This window comes from Monodelphis domestica, chromosome 1 (assembly GCF_027887165.1).
Source record: "Monodelphis domestica isolate mMonDom1 chromosome 1, mMonDom1.pri, whole genome shotgun sequence".
Taxonomy (NCBI): Eukaryota; Metazoa; Chordata; class Mammalia; order Didelphimorphia; family Didelphidae; genus Monodelphis; species Monodelphis domestica.
Genome location: NC_077227.1, coordinates 379,336,832 through 379,355,077, shown reverse-complemented (window position 1 = coordinate 379,355,077; position 18,246 = coordinate 379,336,832). Strand labels below are relative to the sequence as shown.

Here is an 18,246-nt window from a genome sequence, read left to right as displayed (position 1 = left end):
GGATTTGAAACTGACTTCAGACACTTCCTAGCTGTGTGATCCTGAACAAGTCACTTAGCCCCAATTGCCTAGCCCTGGACATTCTTCTGTCTTAGAATTGATACTAAGGCAAAGGTAAATGTTTAACAAAAACCTCAAACCAAGCACTTATTAAGCTTCTACTATCTTCCACGCCTCGTTCTAGGCTAAGGGAGCACAAAGATAAAAGTTAAATAGTCCTTGTTCTTGGGAGACTATAATCTAGTGAAGGGACAACAGGTCCCTTTATAAGCCCATAAGAAATAGATGCGAAATGATTTGGGACAGGGAGGCATTGGCAACTGGGGATATCAAGAAAGGTCTCATGGATGAGATGGCATGTGAGCTAGACCTTGAAGAAAGCTAGAGATTCTAAGAGGCAGAGATGGAGAGGAAGGGCATGCTAGGCTTGGCAGAGAGCCACTGTAAGGCATGGAGAAAAAAAGATGGAGGATGTCTTCTGGGAGGAAGAGCAAGAAAGGCCAATCTGGCCACAGAGACCATAGTTACATGAGGAGGGCTTTAAATGCCAAACAGAGGAATTAATATTGGAGCTTACAGGTTTTTACTTAACTTCTGTTTGCCTCAGTTTCCTCAACTATAAAATGAGGGGGTTGTACTAGAAAAGTTGGGGATGTATATTATCATATAGTGAGTGTACAAATTCAATATTTTCACACCAGAAAAATCACATTTCATCAGAATTCAGATAAGTGTTTCATGTTAAATTTATCTACATACATACACACAGGTCTCTTTTTCTCTATTGGACTGTTGGTTCCTTTAGATCAGAGACCATGTCTTTTGATAATTTTGTGGTTGTTCACTTGTTTTAATCAAGTCTTAGTGACTCCATTTGGGATTTTCTTGGCAAATATACTGGAGTGACTTGCCATTTCCTTCTCTAGCAATTGTTACCGATGAGGAAACTGAGGTCAACAGAGTTAAGTGACTTGTTCAGGGTTACAGAGTTAGTGTCTCAGGTGAGATTTGAACTCAGGAAGAGGAGGTTTCCTGACTCTAGGCCAAACATTCTATTCACTATGCCACCTAGCTTCCCTCATAATAATAAAAATAGTTATATAAATTTATATTTATTTAAATTTAAGATATTTATTATAAATTTTGATTTATATAGTGCTTATTATGTGCCAGGCACTGTCTAAGTAATTTGCAAATACTATTATCTCATTTGATCTCATCAGTCCTATGAGGAATGTATTGTTATTAATTCTATATTACACTTGAGAAAACTGAGGCAAACAGAGGTTAAGTGATTTGCCTAGGGTCACACAGCTAATAAGTATCTGAATCTAGATTAGAACTCACAGAATGAATGCAGATGAAAGCATATAATTTTTCACCTGTTTTGGGGGTTTGGTTTTATATGATCATTCACTTATAAAAATGAACAATATGAAAATATATTTTATATGATAATACATGTATAACCCAGATTGAATAGCTTGCCAGCTGTAGGAGTTGGGAGGAAAGGAAGGAGGGAGATAATTTGGATCATATATCTTTGGAAAACTTATATGGAAATTTGTTATTATATGTAATTAGTAAAAAAAAGATTTGAACTCAGATCTTCTTGACCCCAGGCTTAGTGCTCTATCCACTGTACCCCCTAATTGCTCTTAACCTTCTTTGTATTCCCCTGGTCCTAACATAATACTTTGCAAACAGTAGGCATGTGATAAACAGTTATTGAACTGCATCTCCTTGGCACATAGAATGTCCTCAGTCAGCAGGAAGACGAAATATCAGACTATAACATTGCAATCAAATGAAGAAAATTAGCATAATGAAATGTGTTCTACATGTCATCTATAAAATGAACTTACCCAAAATCTTGAGCTGATTGATTACTCCGTGAATTGTAAAAAACACCCAGAGAGATTGTGAGGTATCCACATACATCAGCATTCCTCGGTTGTTACCATTCACGCCATGATGCACTTCCCCATTTGGCAATACTATGAAATTAAGGACATCCCCACTGCTGAAGACAGGGAATGCGCGGTAGATCACCCAGTACTCCTTGCGGTCCAACAGTGAGTCAGGATCCGCTGGGAGCTCATTGGTCCTTAGTGTTCCTGGGTCACAGGAAGTGATGCCGAAGGAGAGGGCCCCGTAATAGGGCAGCCCCAGGTGTCCAACCTCAACAAAGAGGCTCTCTCCGATATGTAAAGGCCGGTCCGAAAACACCAAAGTCCTATTGCTTTCTTGCCAGTTGGTGCAGGCTGCCATCCGGTCCTGAGAGAAGGTGACATCAGGCCCCCGGGTCGGGTGGAAGTGGAGGTCTGTATCTAAAAAGGCTGGTACTCCGTGACCCCGAGAACGCCTGTTGGGACAACAGGGTATAACGGGGTTGTCTGTGGATGCTCCTGGGACCCGGCTCAGGTTTAAGTTGCTGATTTTGGCTACTACCTGGTTGTTCTCCAGTTCGTTGTTGTTGAAGTTGGCCGAGTCATGGTTACTTTGTGGGATGCAAGTGCTGAACCTCGTGTTACTGAGACGAGAGGAGGCCATGGTCTCAGCAAACATGCTATCTGTGATCAAATTACAAGAAGACACTCAATGAATTTAAAGTTGTGACCAATGGTTTTTTTATTCCTTCTCCTTTTCTGCCTTTTCCCACCCTCTTGGACAAAGGCATACTTAATTATTTCCATTTTTTTCAATCTCTGCTACCTCTTCTACAGGTTACCTTTTAGTCTGACAGGGAGGAATGATCAACAGACCAAAACCATATCCCTTCAGGGTCTGAATGGAAAGAAAATGCATTTATTAAGTGTGTAATTTGCTCAGCATTGTGCTAAGGGTTCAGGATGCAAACACAATCAAGCAAGGTGATTCCTACCCACAGTTTTGAGGAAAATTATAGACTGGGAAAAGTAACAAAGTCCATTGAGACAAACAATTAAGACAATGAAACTTGGGCTTAAAGAGCTAGTTTCAACTCAGCATTAAAGATGTCTACCCTAACTGAGCACAACCAAACTCTAAACATCCCAGGTAGAGTCCAGAAAACTCTGAAGAGCAAGAAAATGCTTTAGAACAGCTTGAGAGGAGAATAGAGTGTCTACGGGCCAAGGTCTGTTGATGCCAAAGAACTTTTGCCCAATGTCCTGAAGGCTAATGGAGAGCCAGGGAAGGAAACAAGAACTGTTCAGTGGCTGGGTAGGGTGAGGCTCTGCCTGGCCAGTATCCTTTGGTTGTCCCACCCTTTGTATTGCTGCCAGAATCATCTTCCTTATTCAAAGATTTGATCCTAGATTATAGGTTCACAGATCTAGCTTTAAAAGGGATCTCAGAGGCCATCTAATTTAGTACCTTCATTTTACAGATGAGGAAATTTAGATCAAGTAGGATTATCCCCATTTGCAGAGGAAGAAATTTAGGTCAAGTAGAGTTATCCCTATTTGACAGAGGAAGACGTAGGTTAAGTAGGATTGTCCCCATTTTTTGATAAGGAAACTAAGATGAGAAAGGGTAGGTAACTTGCCCAAGGTCACACAGAGGCAAGATTTGACACCCAAGTCTTGATAGGCAGCAACCTTCCCACTGTACCATGTTGCATATTCTAGTTCCCTGATTTATCCATCAAGTAGGCTCCTCAGCTTGCCTCTCAAGGTCCTCCACACCCTGGTGCCATCATCCTTTCCAAATGTATCTCATCTGCTCCATTATCCCCTAGCCAGAGCAGACAGTTCTTTGCCCCAAACATACCCTGTGGTTTCAGGCTCTTTGCCTTGTTCACTCTGACTCCCGTGCCTGAAATGATGTCCTTTTCTTTCTGATGTTCAAATCTTGCCCATCCTTTAAGGTCTAACTTTAAAGCTCCCTCCTCTTGGAAGCCTTCCTTGGTCAGGAAGTAGTGACTTTTTCCTCAGTTTTCACAGAGCTTCTAAGTCTCTGATGTGAAGCAGGGAATTCTAGTCGTGTTAGTCCTATCTTCTTCTACACTGAAAGGTCTATGAGGGCAGGAGACATGTTTTATCTTAGCTTTTAGTCTCTTGAATGTCTACCAGGTCAGACGAATGTGTCCCTGCAGGAAAGTCTCAGCTAGATGTCCTGGGAACTGCATATGTAAAATGTCCAATTGCAATCATATGTCCATCCTAGTCTCCCCCAACACCAGTGAGATTCAGACTACTGATCACATGTGTGGTTCTCCATATGGTGTCATACATAAGAAAAAGAACGAGAACCAAAGCCTATCACAATGCTTCAAAGGTGCTTAATCAACTTTTTTTTTAACAGCCTAGATAGACTAAGAAGAGTCTGTAGATTCATTCAACAAACATTTATGAATCACCTATTAAGATGCCAGAGGACAGGTAGGTGGCTATAGTCAATAGAGTGCCAGGCCTGGAGTTTAGGAATACCTGAGTTCAAAAAAGCTGTGTGACCCTGGGCAATTCATTTAGCCTCTGTTTGCCTCAGTTTCTTCATCTACAAAATGAACTTGAAAAAGAAATAATATTACTCCATTATCTTTGCCAAGAAAACTCACAAAAAGTCAAACACTACTTAAAGAACTGAACAATAAAACCTTGAAGAAGTCACTGAATTTTCATGGGTTCCAGTTTCCTCTACTAAAATGAAGTGATTAGTCAAGACATCTTCTGAGGTCCTTCCCAACTCTAGATCTGTGAAACTGCGAAGAGACAGATTACTCAAGATGAGAGTGAAGGGGCAGAAAAGGCTTCTTCCCACTTCCCCATCCCTTGATGGACACAGGTAATAGTGGACTCCATTTAATATCACCAAGTAGCCTTAATCTACTTTTTCTCTTAGGCAGAATATATCTGGTGCCTGAAAAACTACAATGTGCTTCCAGTGACAACAAAATTTCAATGCAGAAAGAAATGATGACAAAAAAGCACCAGAGGCAGCTTGAACTAATCATTATCTACCATTCTTTTAAAGAGCCTAGGACATTCTTTTTGTCAGATGCCCTTCCCTAAAATTCCAAGGTAGATTTGTTTGAGTATTTGATTTTTTGGTTTGTTTTTATCAAAGAAGATGAAAGTCTATGCACTGGAAGAGACAGGACAGCTTTGAGACATATAACTAACTACCTCAAAGATTTCGTAGTGACCAGAGTACCAGAAGCTGCATATTCCAAAGGAAGGAAGCATCCAAAGGAAGTGGTAAGCAATATACCCAGACAGGATGGAAGGGGCTCACCTGACCATTTTAGGAATCTCATAAATCAATCTTGGGGCAGGTATTTGGCCTGTGAAGTTCTTGGCATTTCCAGAAGCACAACATGTTCCCATTAGGCCAATGCCACCTTTTACAAGAAGGAGCAAGCTAGATGATGCAGTGGATAGAACAGTGGGCTTGGAGTCAGGTCTTTTCGGCTTTAGGAAATCTGGCCTCAGACTCTTACTGGTTTTGTGATTCTGGGTAATGATCACACAATCTATGCCTCTACTACCTCTAACTTTCTTCCTCTCACAGTTTCCTCATCTGTAAAATGAGCTGGAGAAGGAAATGGCAAACCACTCCAGTATCTTTGCCAAGAAAGCCCCAAATGGGGTTATGAAGAATCTGAAACCACTGAAAAACAACTGAATTATTATTATTATTTATATCATTGTTCATATATTGTTATCTCTTTTTTTAGGTGATCTGAAACCTTTCAGGGAGAACCTTGGTAAAAAGAGCACAAAACCCCCAGAAGTAATAACCAAAGGCTGGAGGAAGGGGCCATAATCGTTACATTTCCTAGATCTGGGACATTATACAAAGTCTTCAAGGCAAATCTATTTAGTCCTGTTTTATTAGCAAAGAAAATGGAGACAAAATACCTTGTATAGGGATAAGAAGAGGTAAATGAGATGGAACAATGCTAGGTGATATTTCTATAGTTCTTCAAGGTTTGCAAAGCACTTATCATGGCCTTACTCCATATGAATGTTATAGATGAAAAAACGGAGGTTTAGTCAGGTTAAGTGACTTCCTCATAGGTCAAAACTCGTAAATGTCAGTCAGGATTCAAACCCTGGTCTCTACTGACCCCTAGTTTGGTAGACTTCCCTACCATGCAATCAATCAATGATGCATCTCACGAAAGAGTCAAACCAACATGCTTAATGAGAATTTAGTCTCCTTCCTCACTGAAGATGAATCATAAAAGCATAGATTTCAAGCCAGAATAGATTTTCAAAGGTTTTTCAGTTTTCATTTCACCGATAAGAGACTGAGGCTTACAGATGCTAAAGGACTTAACCAAGATTACATGGGCAATCAGTAGTAGAGCTGGGACTTGAACCCAGTGCCAAATCAGACTAAAATTCCTTTCTTTCCCCTCAGCTTAGATTCTTTTCTTACTCCTTCCTACAGTGATAGAAAAACTCTTTCCTTATGTTGTCACCACATTTCTACATTCACTATGTGTTTGACAAGTGGGACATAGTCAATATTATACTAAATTGGAAGCTGAGAAGATCTGGGTTCCTATCCTGCCTCAGGCACTTATTAGCTGGGTGACCATGGGCAAATCTCTTGATCTCTTCTAAGCTTCAGGTGCCTCATCTGTTAAAAGGTAAAACATATTACTTATATTATTTGCCTCACAGGGTTATTGGGAGGAACATGTAAATTATTAATATCATAACCACCTATAGATTATTTCAAATTGATCCTGTATAAGGCTTGTTTGTAGACTGTTGTTTACATTAGATTATGAGAAGTTTGAGAACAGGGAATCTTTTTTCTTTATATCCCTAACATGTAGCTCTCTGCCTAGCACATAGTAGCTGCTTAGTAAATGTTTATGGACTATTATTGGGTATTATCATTGCTGACCATTAAGTGAGGCACTTAGTTGGTATGAAATGCATTTGCTGGGGCAGCTGGGTGGCACAGTGGATAGTGTTGGGTCTAGAATCAGGAAGACTCATCCATCTTCTTGAGTTCAAATCCAACCTCAGACACTTACTTAGCTATGTGACCCTGGGCAAATTACTTAACCCTGTTTTCCTCAGTTTCTTTTTTACTTTAAATCCTTATTTTTGGTCTCTCTAAGACAAAAGGGCAAGGGCTAGGCGAATGAGGCCAGATTTTTTAGCTTCAGTTTCCTCGTCTGTAAAATGAGCTGGAAAAGGAAATGGCAAATTGCTCCAGTATCTTTATCAAGAAAACCCCAAATGAGGTCAGGAAGAATCAGACATAATTGATCACAAAACCCTTTTGCTGATGGACTGATTTCTTCCTTGCTTTACATTTCCAAAGTAATCAAGTCCTGTTACCTAGCGGTGGCCACTGACACTCTCTGTGGGGGGACGGTCTTGTTGCTGTGTGGAAGGGATTCTGGGTTCTCCAAGCCGTGCCAGCAGAACACAAGCTGTGGCAAGTCCTGTGGAGCTGGAAGAGCTTCAGGGAGGAGCTTGTTGTCCAAGATTGACCTATCTAGGGGCAGATGGGTCACTAGGCAAGGAATTTTTCCAGTCTAGCCACACACTAAACAAAACCATCCACCAAGGTGATTGGGACTTTGATCTGTGGGGGCGAATACTCAATGGCAATGAAATTACAGCTCTTTTGAAGTCTCTCCTCAGAGGGCACATTCAATAATAGGGCTGGAAGTGTGATAAGCTATGGAACACCTATCCTGACCCTGATGGTAAAGGAGCCTGGAGAGTCAGGGCCCTTGGAATGGGTGTAAGCACTGGGTGACAGGGAGCTCAGCCAGCCCTGTTTTACATGAAAATCAAATATCTGGACAAGAATGCAGGATTGCTCCCATCATTATATCCCCTGAGGAGAAAAAAGTTTTCAGGAAAGACTGGCTGGAAGACAGGAATCTGATTCTACCTGGTCTTCTCTCTTTTCTAGCTCAGACACCTCCCCTCCTCACCCCCATCCCCATTCTCTATAATCATCTCTGATCTTTTTAGCACCCCAGTTCCTCCAGGGTTGCTAATCTGACAAATTTTAGCCTTGGATTAACCCCATCTTTGATGTCTTTTGTTCCTTTTTTTTCCTGCAGAGCAGGAGAAAGTCTTGGAACTAAGGTGGCTTGGCCCCTTCTGACTCCTGCTTTCTGCAAATAGCTCTACCTAGGTACTGCAGCTCCTTCCTTAACTCCTTGGGTACCACAGTGGTTGCTGACGCCCCTCCCCCAGGTAGGCACTAAACTAATGTCTTTGGAAGAATGGAAACTCCCCTTCCTCCCCACCCCCTTCCGTCTCCTACCTCCTTCTCCTATCTCTCTCTCCTTCCACTTTTTCTCCCTCCCTCTCCGTCTCTCTTCCCCTCCTCCTCCCCCCTCCAACTCTCTCCCCCCCCTCCCCCTTTCCTTCTCTCTCCCCTCTGGCTCTACATGTGTCTCTCTCCCTCCCCCCTCCTACTTCTCCCTCTGTATCTCCCTCCCTCTTTCTTGGTGTGTCTGTCTGTCTGACTACATGTGCCTCTCTATCCCTTTGTCCCCCTCTGCTTTTCCCTCCCTCCCTCCCTCTCCTCTCTGGAATAGGCCCAGAGCTGATATTTCAGTGGTGTACTGCCACCTGACTCTTTGCAGAAGAGATGAACACACCCTTTTCTCTGCTCTCACATCCCACTCCCTTGTCCAGGCACCCAGTAATTCATGCCTGAGTTCTTGCAAGTCTCCCAACCATTATCATCTGTGACCAGCCTTCTTAAGTGTTCCTTGTATATGACTCTCCACCTCTCCTCTACACTCTGCACAGGCTGTGTCGTCTGTGCCTGGAATGTGCTTCCCTCTCACCTCCACCTCAAAAAACCCCTGGTTTCCTGCAAAACTCAGCTGAAACACTGTGTTCTACGGCAAGCTTTGGGGGACTTCTTCCCCACCTCCTCTCAGATGACCTATTTTGCATATAAAGATATATATTTTATATATATGCACACTTATATCTCTCTATAAAATGTGCAGGCACACCTATTATTTCTCTTTGCTAGCCTGTAATTATATATGATTTATAGATGTCTATCCACATATATAAGTGTGTGTAGATTTATTCCATACATACACCTATTGTTTCCCTTTGCTGGAGTGTCACCTCCTCTGGGGCAGGGGCTGTTTCCTTTGTCTCTATTGCCAGTCTGGGACAGAGCAGGTGCTCATGGAACCATCTGACAGACAAGCACGGGGTAGTCATGTGGATAGATTGCTGGCTTTGGAGCCATGAAATCTGAGTTTGAATCCCACCTCGGGCTGCTGTGTGGTCCTTTCCTGCTCTAAGTCTATGATGCTCTGATGGATTCATCTCCTCATTCTGATTTGCACTACAAGCAGCTATCAGAATATCTCTCACAAACCACTTCATTTCATCGGCCTTCCTTCTGGGCTAAAAGACATCCAGTGGCTCAGTCTATGACACTCTATTTTCCTGGTCTTGGCTTTTAAGACCTGCATTCATTAAATATTCTTTAAAAAAAAGAAAAAAAAAACCTTACCTTCCATCTTAGAATCAAAACGAAATATTGTGTAAGTATATACATACACATATACAAAACTAAATATTGTGTATGTATGGATTAAATAAGCAATTGGGGGTAAGCCCAGGGTCCTAGAGCTAGGAAGTGTTTGAGGCCACATTTGAACCCAGGACTGTGTGTTTCCGGGCCTGGCTCTCAGTCCTCTTAGCTACCTGGCTGCTGCAAATATTCTTTTTTGTTTTCTTATCCTTTCCCTCTTTGTGTCAATCTTATTTTTATTAAATGATTTGAATTCCAGAATCAGCTGTCTTCTGTGAATTAGGAAGAGGTGACAGACTCCAAGAAAGGGGTGATACACACTTTTGTAATTTAATGGGGTGTGAACAAATATACTCCTTCACAAAATGGGTTTGGCCTTCTCTGTTGCACTTATTTCAGGGGCAGAGATTATTCTTCCATGGAGGGCCAGGAAAGCTTCATGGACAATCTGGAAACTTGTTTGTTCCCACCTCTGTGACTTTGCACGTTCCCTTTGTCCCACTTAGAATGCCTTTTCCTTTTCCTTCTCACAATAAAGTGCTTAAGTAAACATAGCAACTCATATTTACAGAGCACTTTATAGTTTGGTGAATGCCTCCTAATAACTTTAGGATATCAGTAGTACAAGTATGACCATCCTTATTTAACACATGAAGAAATTCAGTTTAAGGGACTCCTTCATGGTCACCCAGATTTTAAGTGCAAGACCTTGGATTTGAACCCAAGACCCTGGACTCCCAGGCCAGTGCTGCTTCAACTATCTATTATTGTCTCCCTCACCAGAAATTATTTGGTCCCTGGGGCTAGTACAGAGCCTCCTTTTTTCATTTGGATCATGTGATTCAGTTTAGTGGGTATGTGCAGGTTGTAGTATAAGAGGGGAGGAGAAAACAGGGAGCTGAGAAGGGAAAAGGGTATGGTCAAGAAAGAGAGGTTTAATGTTGGGAGGAACCTTTTGTTGTCATTCAGTAGTTTCAGTTGGGTCTGACTCTTCATGACCCCATTTGGAGTTTTCTTGGCAGTTACTGGAGTAGTTCTACATTTCCTTCTCCAGCTCATTTTACAGATGAGGAAACCAAGGCCAACAGGGTGACTTGCCCAGGGTCACACAATAGTAAGTGCCTGACTTCATTCCAGATTTTAATTCTGGAAGATGAGTCTTCCTCTCTGGCATTATCCACTGTGTCACCTAGGAAAGAACGTTAAAGGCCATCCAATCCACCTCCTCTGGACTGAAGTTCAGAAAAGTTAAATGGCTTGTCTGGACTCACACAACACAGGAAATAAGGGAGAAGGTAGAAATGTTCTCCAAAGTGGGGATCAAGGCATTGGTCTATGGGGATATGGACTTATCTCAAGGAAGGCAAGCTGTCTTATTGGGGCGGGAAGATAGGTCACATCCTCCCTGCACTAGGAGAGCCAATCCTAGGGCTTGTCTCCAATCCAACCATCCATCATCCACCAAGACTCTTCCTCTTTGCCAACTCCCTTCACCATGCAAGCTCCCAAATTCACCCTTTTCTGAGTTGGGGAGAAGCTCCCCAGGGCAGTTATAACCTAATCCCTATATGGGCATCATTATGGCAGCTGCATAGGTACGACTGGGAAAATTCCCATCCCCAGCACACTCATCCTTGCTTCCCAGATGACCTTGTGGTTACAACAGGCAACCAACAGTAGGTGAGCAAGCTCTGCTTTCTGAGATATGTCTGGTAAAGGTCCTCTAATTTTCCTTTCAGATAGGAGTGAGTGAGGTACAAAGGATGGGCAGCCATGGATTCATTGTGACCTGGATGGAAAGGCTCATTACATTATTTTTCCTCCTCGACCTTCTAGTTACCCAGGCTGGTGCCATCTTCTGCTCGTCACTTTCCCCAATTCCATATCTGGGTATATACAATCGGTAGCCAAATTTCTGCCTCACATCTCCACTATCTCTCCTTGGTCTCTACTTAATAGCCTGCCCTGTAGTTCGGATCATTATCACCTATCACTTGGAACTTTACAGTAGCTGCCTCCTCACCTCTTCCTTCTCTGAGCCATCATCCACTCAGATGCCAAAGGGATTTTCCTGGGATCAATGAGGTGGTTCAGTAGATAGAAAGGTAGGTCTGGGGATGGGAGGTCCTGGTTCAAATATGACCCCAGTCTCTTCCTAGCTGTATGACCCTAGGCAAGTCACTTGACCCCAATTGCCTAGCCCTTACTGCTATTTTCCTTGGGATCAACCCTTAGAATAAATTTCAGGACAGAAGGTAAGTGATTTAGGAAAATCACTTGAAGCACAAGTCTGACCATGTCATCAACCTTCATATTCAATAAGCAGTGGTTCTTATTAACTCTAGTATCAAATATTATTTCATTTTTTAAGTCTGCTTTTAACATAAATTATGTAATGTACATAATTGGTAGTATGTGATATACAGTATATACCATGTATTACCAATTATATATGTGTCATGAATAGTATATTGGTGGCACATGTATATCATTTGTAAATAAACCTACATATATAGGTATAAAAAAAGTAAATGCAGAGGTATTAGTGGTGCATGCTCTGAAATGTTTTGATAGAGGAGTTTGTTGTTCAGTCATTTTAGTCAGGTCCAACTCTCCAATTGGAGTTTTCTTGGCAGAGATACTAGACTTGTTAGCTATTTCCTTCTCCAGCTCATTTTGCAGATAAGAAAACTAAGGCAAATAGGATTAAATGACTTGCCCGGGGTCACACCGATAGTAAGTGTTGGAGATCACATTTGAACTCAGGCCGGCACTTTATCCACTGTATCACCTAGCTGCCCCCTGATAGGGAGGCACAATAAAAAATAAACGGAGACCACTGCTGTAGAGGGTAAGTTTTGTCTAAGGCTGACCTCTTCTAAGATTGTGTACATTTCCGGGAAGTCAGTCTCCTAAGCAGAATGTTTTAGAACTTTAGAGTTCCAAATCCTATACCTGGACAACAGCCTACCTCTCCTCCCCTCAGCATCCTTGACAAGACATTGTCCAGGCTCTGCTTGAAGATTTCCAGTGATGGAGAACTTACTATTTCCCAAGGCAGTAAGTATATTCCATTTTTGGACTGCTCTAGCCACTAAGAAATTTTTTCTTTTATCAAGTCAAATCTGTCTTTCTACAGCTCCCAGACTTTATTCTTAGTATTGTCCTCTTGCCCAAGCAGAAAAAATATTCTCCACGTGCTAGTTCCTCAAATGCCTGATGACAGCAGACTCCCATCTCCCTTTGGGTCTTCTTGTCTAGTATACTGGCAGAATGGGGGCCAAGGTCTTCACTCTTCTGGCCACCCTCTTTCAGATGTACTCTAGCTCATCAACGTCCAACTAAAGATATCGCGCTTTGAGTTGGCCATAATCCTTCAGCTATGGCCTGACTTGGGCAGAGGACACCAAAGCCCTTATCCACTTCGCTTTGGACATCATCCTTCTGTAATTCTCCCCCAAATCACAGTGGTCATTTAGCTGCTATGTTAGTTACACTGTTGACTAGGAAGGAATCTGCGACTTCACTAAAACCTCCATGTCAGATGTCCTCCTTACTCAGTGCTTTTAATTTTGATACATTGATGTTAAACAAGACTTTACATATATGTCTATTAAATGTCATTTTAGGGGCAGCTAGATAGCACAGTGAATAGAGCACCAGGCCTGGAGTCAGGAAGACCTGGGTTCAAATTTGACTTCAGACACTTCCTCACTGTGTGACCCTGGGCAAGTCATGTAATCCCAATTACCTAGGCCTCCCCTCTCTTCTGTCTTAGAATTCACACTAAGATAGAAGAATAGGGCTTTTTAATTTTTATTTATTTTTTGGAGGGAAAGTTTTTTCAAAAAGAAGTTTTATTTGATTCTAGCCTATTGAAATCATTTTGGATCCAGATCATCAGCCCTTGGGTTAACTTCTTTTCCTACTCACACCCAAGCTACTGCTGCTCTGTCCCTCCCTCTGGAAAAGAATAAAAACTTTAGGTTACATGGCAAGGAAAATAATCAGATACCTTGACAAAAAAAGATCCTGCTTGTAAATATACAATCTAATAGCAGATAACATATTTTCTTTAAAAAAACCACCACATTTTTTTTTCTCATTTGAGGTCCTTGTAGTAGTTAAAGAACCAAAAGTCTTTTCTCCTTGCCTAGGACACAGGGACACAAATCCAGTATTTAGCCAATAAGTGTAATAGCTCTTACTTTCTGTCTTAGAATTGATACCAAGTATTGGTTCCAAGGCAGAAGACCAGTAAGGGGTAGGCCACTGAGGTTAAGTGACTTGCCCAGGGTCACACAGCTAAGAAATATCTGAGGTCAGATTTGAACCCCAAGACCTTCCAACTCCAGACCTGGCTCTCTATTCACTAAGCCACCTCGCTGCCCCCAATAAGTATTTTTTAAGGCAACTATTATATAACCAAGCACATATTGATAGGCTGTCTCATGGCCCTCTAAGCTGGGCAACAATTGAGGGGTTACTCCCAAGACATCTGTGTTGCTAAACAAAAGCCCCAAATTGGAAGATTTAAGTTCTTTTTGCCTAACCAGAATTTTCTTCTAATAGGGAAAAATGAAGGATTGAAAAAAATGTCCTCTGATCTTGAGCAAGTGATTTTGACACTATTGGCTTCTGGGAAGGCTGATAATGAGGGCAGTCCCTGTAGATGCTATATCTTTGATAATGCTGGAATGTAACTGAGAGACTCAAAATGAGCCTCAGAGAAGATATGAGATAACATTGTGGCCTCCAAACAAGGGGTCAAGCAATAGAGGTGAAAGAACTTTAAACCTTTAACTTTCCCGAGTGCGGCTTCCCGTCAGGGAGAGCCAGAAAATTTCTCCCCGACTAGCACAATTCAATAGCATTCCCTCTCTAACTCCAAGTATTACCTGCCACAAACCTTCCTAGACAGACTAAAACCATTTTGTGACAACAAAAAATGACTTCTTATGCAGACAGCTGTGGAAAGTAGGGTGGAAAGGCAGCTGAATTTGCAGTCAGATGACATGGGTTCTGACCCAGTACTGTCACTTTCTACCTGAGCCGCCATATGCAAAAATCATGTCATCTCTGAGTTTCGGTTTCCCCACTGGTAAAACAAGGATGATAACACCCTGCATAAAAACCTTCCTCTGAGAATTTTCAGAGGCTCAGGTAGAATATGTATGAAGCATATGTAAACTTTAAAGAGAATATAATAGAATTTCTATAGCTCTTTAAAGTTTACAAAGTAATATATGTGTGTCTGCATGTTTTTATATACACACAAATTAGGTGCAAGTATTATCCCCATTTCACTGATGAGGGATCTGAGATAAATGGAGGTTAAATGACTTGTCCAGAGTCACACAGCTAGTAAGTGTCCTAGTTGGGATTTGAACTCAGTTTCTTTCTCACTCTAGACCTGGTGCTTTATCCACTGTACCCCCTGGCTACCCCTTATTATAATATAATATAAATCCACTGGTGAGATGGTACAAACCCCTAAAGTCAAGGAGATTACAGGCCACTTAAAATGAGTCTATATTCAAGTCAAATTAAGAATTGTCTTATTCCTTGGGGGCATTATATTGAATTATTTCAATGAGAAATTAAGTTTGGGTTGGAAGAGTAAAATCAAAGAAGTTTCTCCAAATTTTGACCTTACAGATGTCTGAATTTATTTGAAATTTGGACAGAAGGTCTTAGCCATTCACAGTTTGGCTAGCCTAGTCTAGATTTGGGGATTTTCTCCTATATCATAGCTAGCAGCCTTGGCCCCTTCGCAAATAGGCAGAAAGTATCTGGGCAAAGATGTGTATTCAGGCTGTTATGTAGGCATTCTACGTAGTCCTTGGCTCTACATGGGGACCATGGAAAGGAGAGGAGTCCACTCTGACTTTCTCTTTGGAAAGAGAATTTCTTTCTTTGTACAAAGTACTAAGGTGGAACTCCATGGGTAAAAGGCTTAAAATCTATTTCTGAGAGAGTTAAAAAAAAAAAGAGGGGGGAAATGCTGCATTTAACTGCTCTATTCTTCTGCCCATGGAGCTCTTCCTCCTCCCTTCTCACTGTGGTGAATTATTTTATAGTCATTAATAGAAGCCCATCATCCCACCTATGGGTCAAAGAATGGATGGAGAGCAAAATGTGTGAATGTAGTAAATGATCTGAAGTCTGTATAGAATATAGCAATGTGAAGCAACCTAATCTAGTAGACAAAAGGCTGGCCTCAGAGGCAGCCAACTTGGTACAGGTCCCACTTCAGGCATATAAGGAGCTGTGTGTCCTTTGGCAAATCACAAAAACTCAGAGTATACCAGGCAAATCCCTAAGCCAGTACATTGCAGATGAGTTGAGAATCTCCATCAGGGGAAGGAGTTATTGCACTGGGCGTTCCCTCTACCAATGGAACAATAGATCCAGACCAAAAACAAGAATAAAAATATAAATGATGTTAATCAAATATATAACGACTCATGAAGCATAAGTGTTGCCTACCTAGAATCTGCACTTCATGGGTAATTCCATAGACATCTATGAGGGCCCAGAGGGGTCCGGAGACTTTAATGCCACAGTGAAACAATATGGGATCCTCGTCATTAATGCTATAGAACACTCTCCCATGACGGTCAACCCAGTAGGCCAGGACGTTGTCCCTCAGTGCAAATCTCTCCGGCAAAGCTTTGGCCCAGTACCCCGGCCTCGTCACCAGGTCTGGGCAGGCATACTTTGGTATGTCGTCAGAGTTCATCTGTGACGGGTCATGGATGGTAAAGCCAAAACGCAGTGCCCCGCTCCATCCGTGGTGCACGGCCACCAGCTTCAGTCGGACTTTCTCATAAAGGTGGATGGGCCGGTTGGTGAACGTGACCCCATTGCAGAAACTGTTCCTTCGGGTGGCCTTTCGGGAGTGGGAATCCAGGCGTACGTTCTTGCCTTTGGCCTGGGGGTGGAAACGTGGGGGCTCAGTAATGGCCAGGACAGAGCGCCGATCATGGCTACTGGTGGGCAGTGTGTAGCAAGGCCGATTAGATAACAAGCGAGCCTGGTGACTTGTGTCTGAAAAACATACATAGGAAATCATATTAGTTTTCCAAGAATCAAAATCAAAACCCAGACCATCACAGTTCAACTCCTAGGACTTGGGAAGAGGTGTTCTACTATGAGCATTACTTGAGCACTCTAGGCTCTAAGCCAGATTTCAGGGATACAGTGAGCAGCTTACTTAACTCACTATATCATGGCGCACTGGAAAGAACACTGGCCACAGCATCCAGAGAGACTTGGGTTCTAATCCCAGCTCTGACATTTTGTAGCTATGTGGTCCTTGAAGGGTTCTTCAATCTCTTGAGTCTTGGCTTCCTTGTCCAGAAAACTGGAATAATAATACTTTCATTACCCACTTCACAGAATTGTTGTGAGGACATGCACTTGTAAAATTTATTAATAGTATAACGATTCAGAAAGGTAGCATGTCATAGTGGATAGAATGAGGGCAGGATATACAAGGAAGGGGGAATATACCAAATGCCTCCAAAACCTTAGCTTCTAAAATGATTCTGGGCTAGAAAGGGACCCTGGTGCAAGGGGAATAATGTGACCTAGACATATTTGTGGATTGTCACTTTTTTTTTAAAACCCTTACCTTCCATCTTAGAATCAATATTGTGCATTATGTATTGGTTCCTAGGCAGGAGAGCAGTAAGGGCTAGACAATGCAGGGTTAAGTGACTTACTTGCCCAGGGCCACACAGATAGGAAGTGTCTGAGGTCAAATTTGAACCCAGGACTTCCCTTCTCTAGGTCGACCTCTCAATAAACTGAGCCACCTTTTGTGACACCTGGATTGTTACTCTTTTGAGGCTGTTCACAGAGGTAGGCATCCTCTCCCTTGGGTCCCTAATTAGACCCCTCTAGCCTTGGATATCCTTTAAGTACAATGATGACAATGCTGTTGATAAGAGAAATGAAATAATGATATATTTATGGCAATAGGAAGCAACTCATCTCAGTCTGCCTTAGTTTCCTCATCTGTAAAATGTGAAAAATAATAGCATTTACCTCCCAGGATTGTTGTGATAATAATTATAAAATATTTAGCACAGTGCCTGGTACCTAATAAGCTTTATACAACTACTTCTTTTTTTTTTAAACAATATTTTATTTGATCATTTCCAAACATTATTCATTCGAGACAAAGATCATTTTCTTTTCTCCCCCCCCACTTCTCCCATAGCTGATGCGCGATTCCACTGGGTATCACATGTGTTCTTGATTCGAACCCATTTCCATGTTGTTGGTAATTGCATTAGAGTGTTCATTTAGAGTCTCTCCTCAGTATAGAACTACTTCTATATTATTGTCATCATCCCATTTTATAGATAAGAAAACTGAGCCTTAGAGAGACTAAGTGACTTGCCCTGGCTCCTTTGGCCAGTTAGTTTCAGAGATGGACTATAAGTATTTGTTCCAACCATTTTATGCACCACTCAACTGGATGTAGAGGGGTAACTGAGTCCCATATTGTTAGTAACATTTTCTGATTAACTAATGCTTCCCATGTTGGACTCTGTAACTTAAACTTGTTAGACCCTAGAAGGGGTCTTAAAAAACATCTTGTCTCAGTCCTGTGAGGAAAAAGCCTCCTTGTGGCTGGTGCACTGAGATGGATGAGTAAACAGTACAAGTTGAATTCCTTGGGAAAAAAAAGAGAATCACAACAAACCCTATAGTGACTATAGCAACAGAGTACAAAGCCAGAGAACATCCCAGGAACTA

General features: G+C 41.9%; 1 protein-coding gene across 1 annotated transcript in view; it reads right to left on the bottom strand.

Annotated features, from left to right (window-relative positions):
* NEURL1B (neuralized E3 ubiquitin protein ligase 1B) overlaps positions 1–18,246 on the bottom strand; it is an 80,147-nt gene that overhangs the window by 21,169 nt on the left and 40,732 nt on the right. The window contains exons 2-3 of the mRNA XM_056811580.1: positions 15,967–16,527; positions 1,842–2,573 (exon numbers count right to left, since the gene is read on the bottom strand). Coding sequence (XP_056667558.1) covers positions 1,849–2,573; positions 15,967–16,527 — 1,286 coding nt within the window. The 3' untranslated portion in view covers positions 1,842–1,848. The remainder of the gene's footprint in view (positions 1–1,841; positions 2,574–15,966; positions 16,528–18,246) is intronic.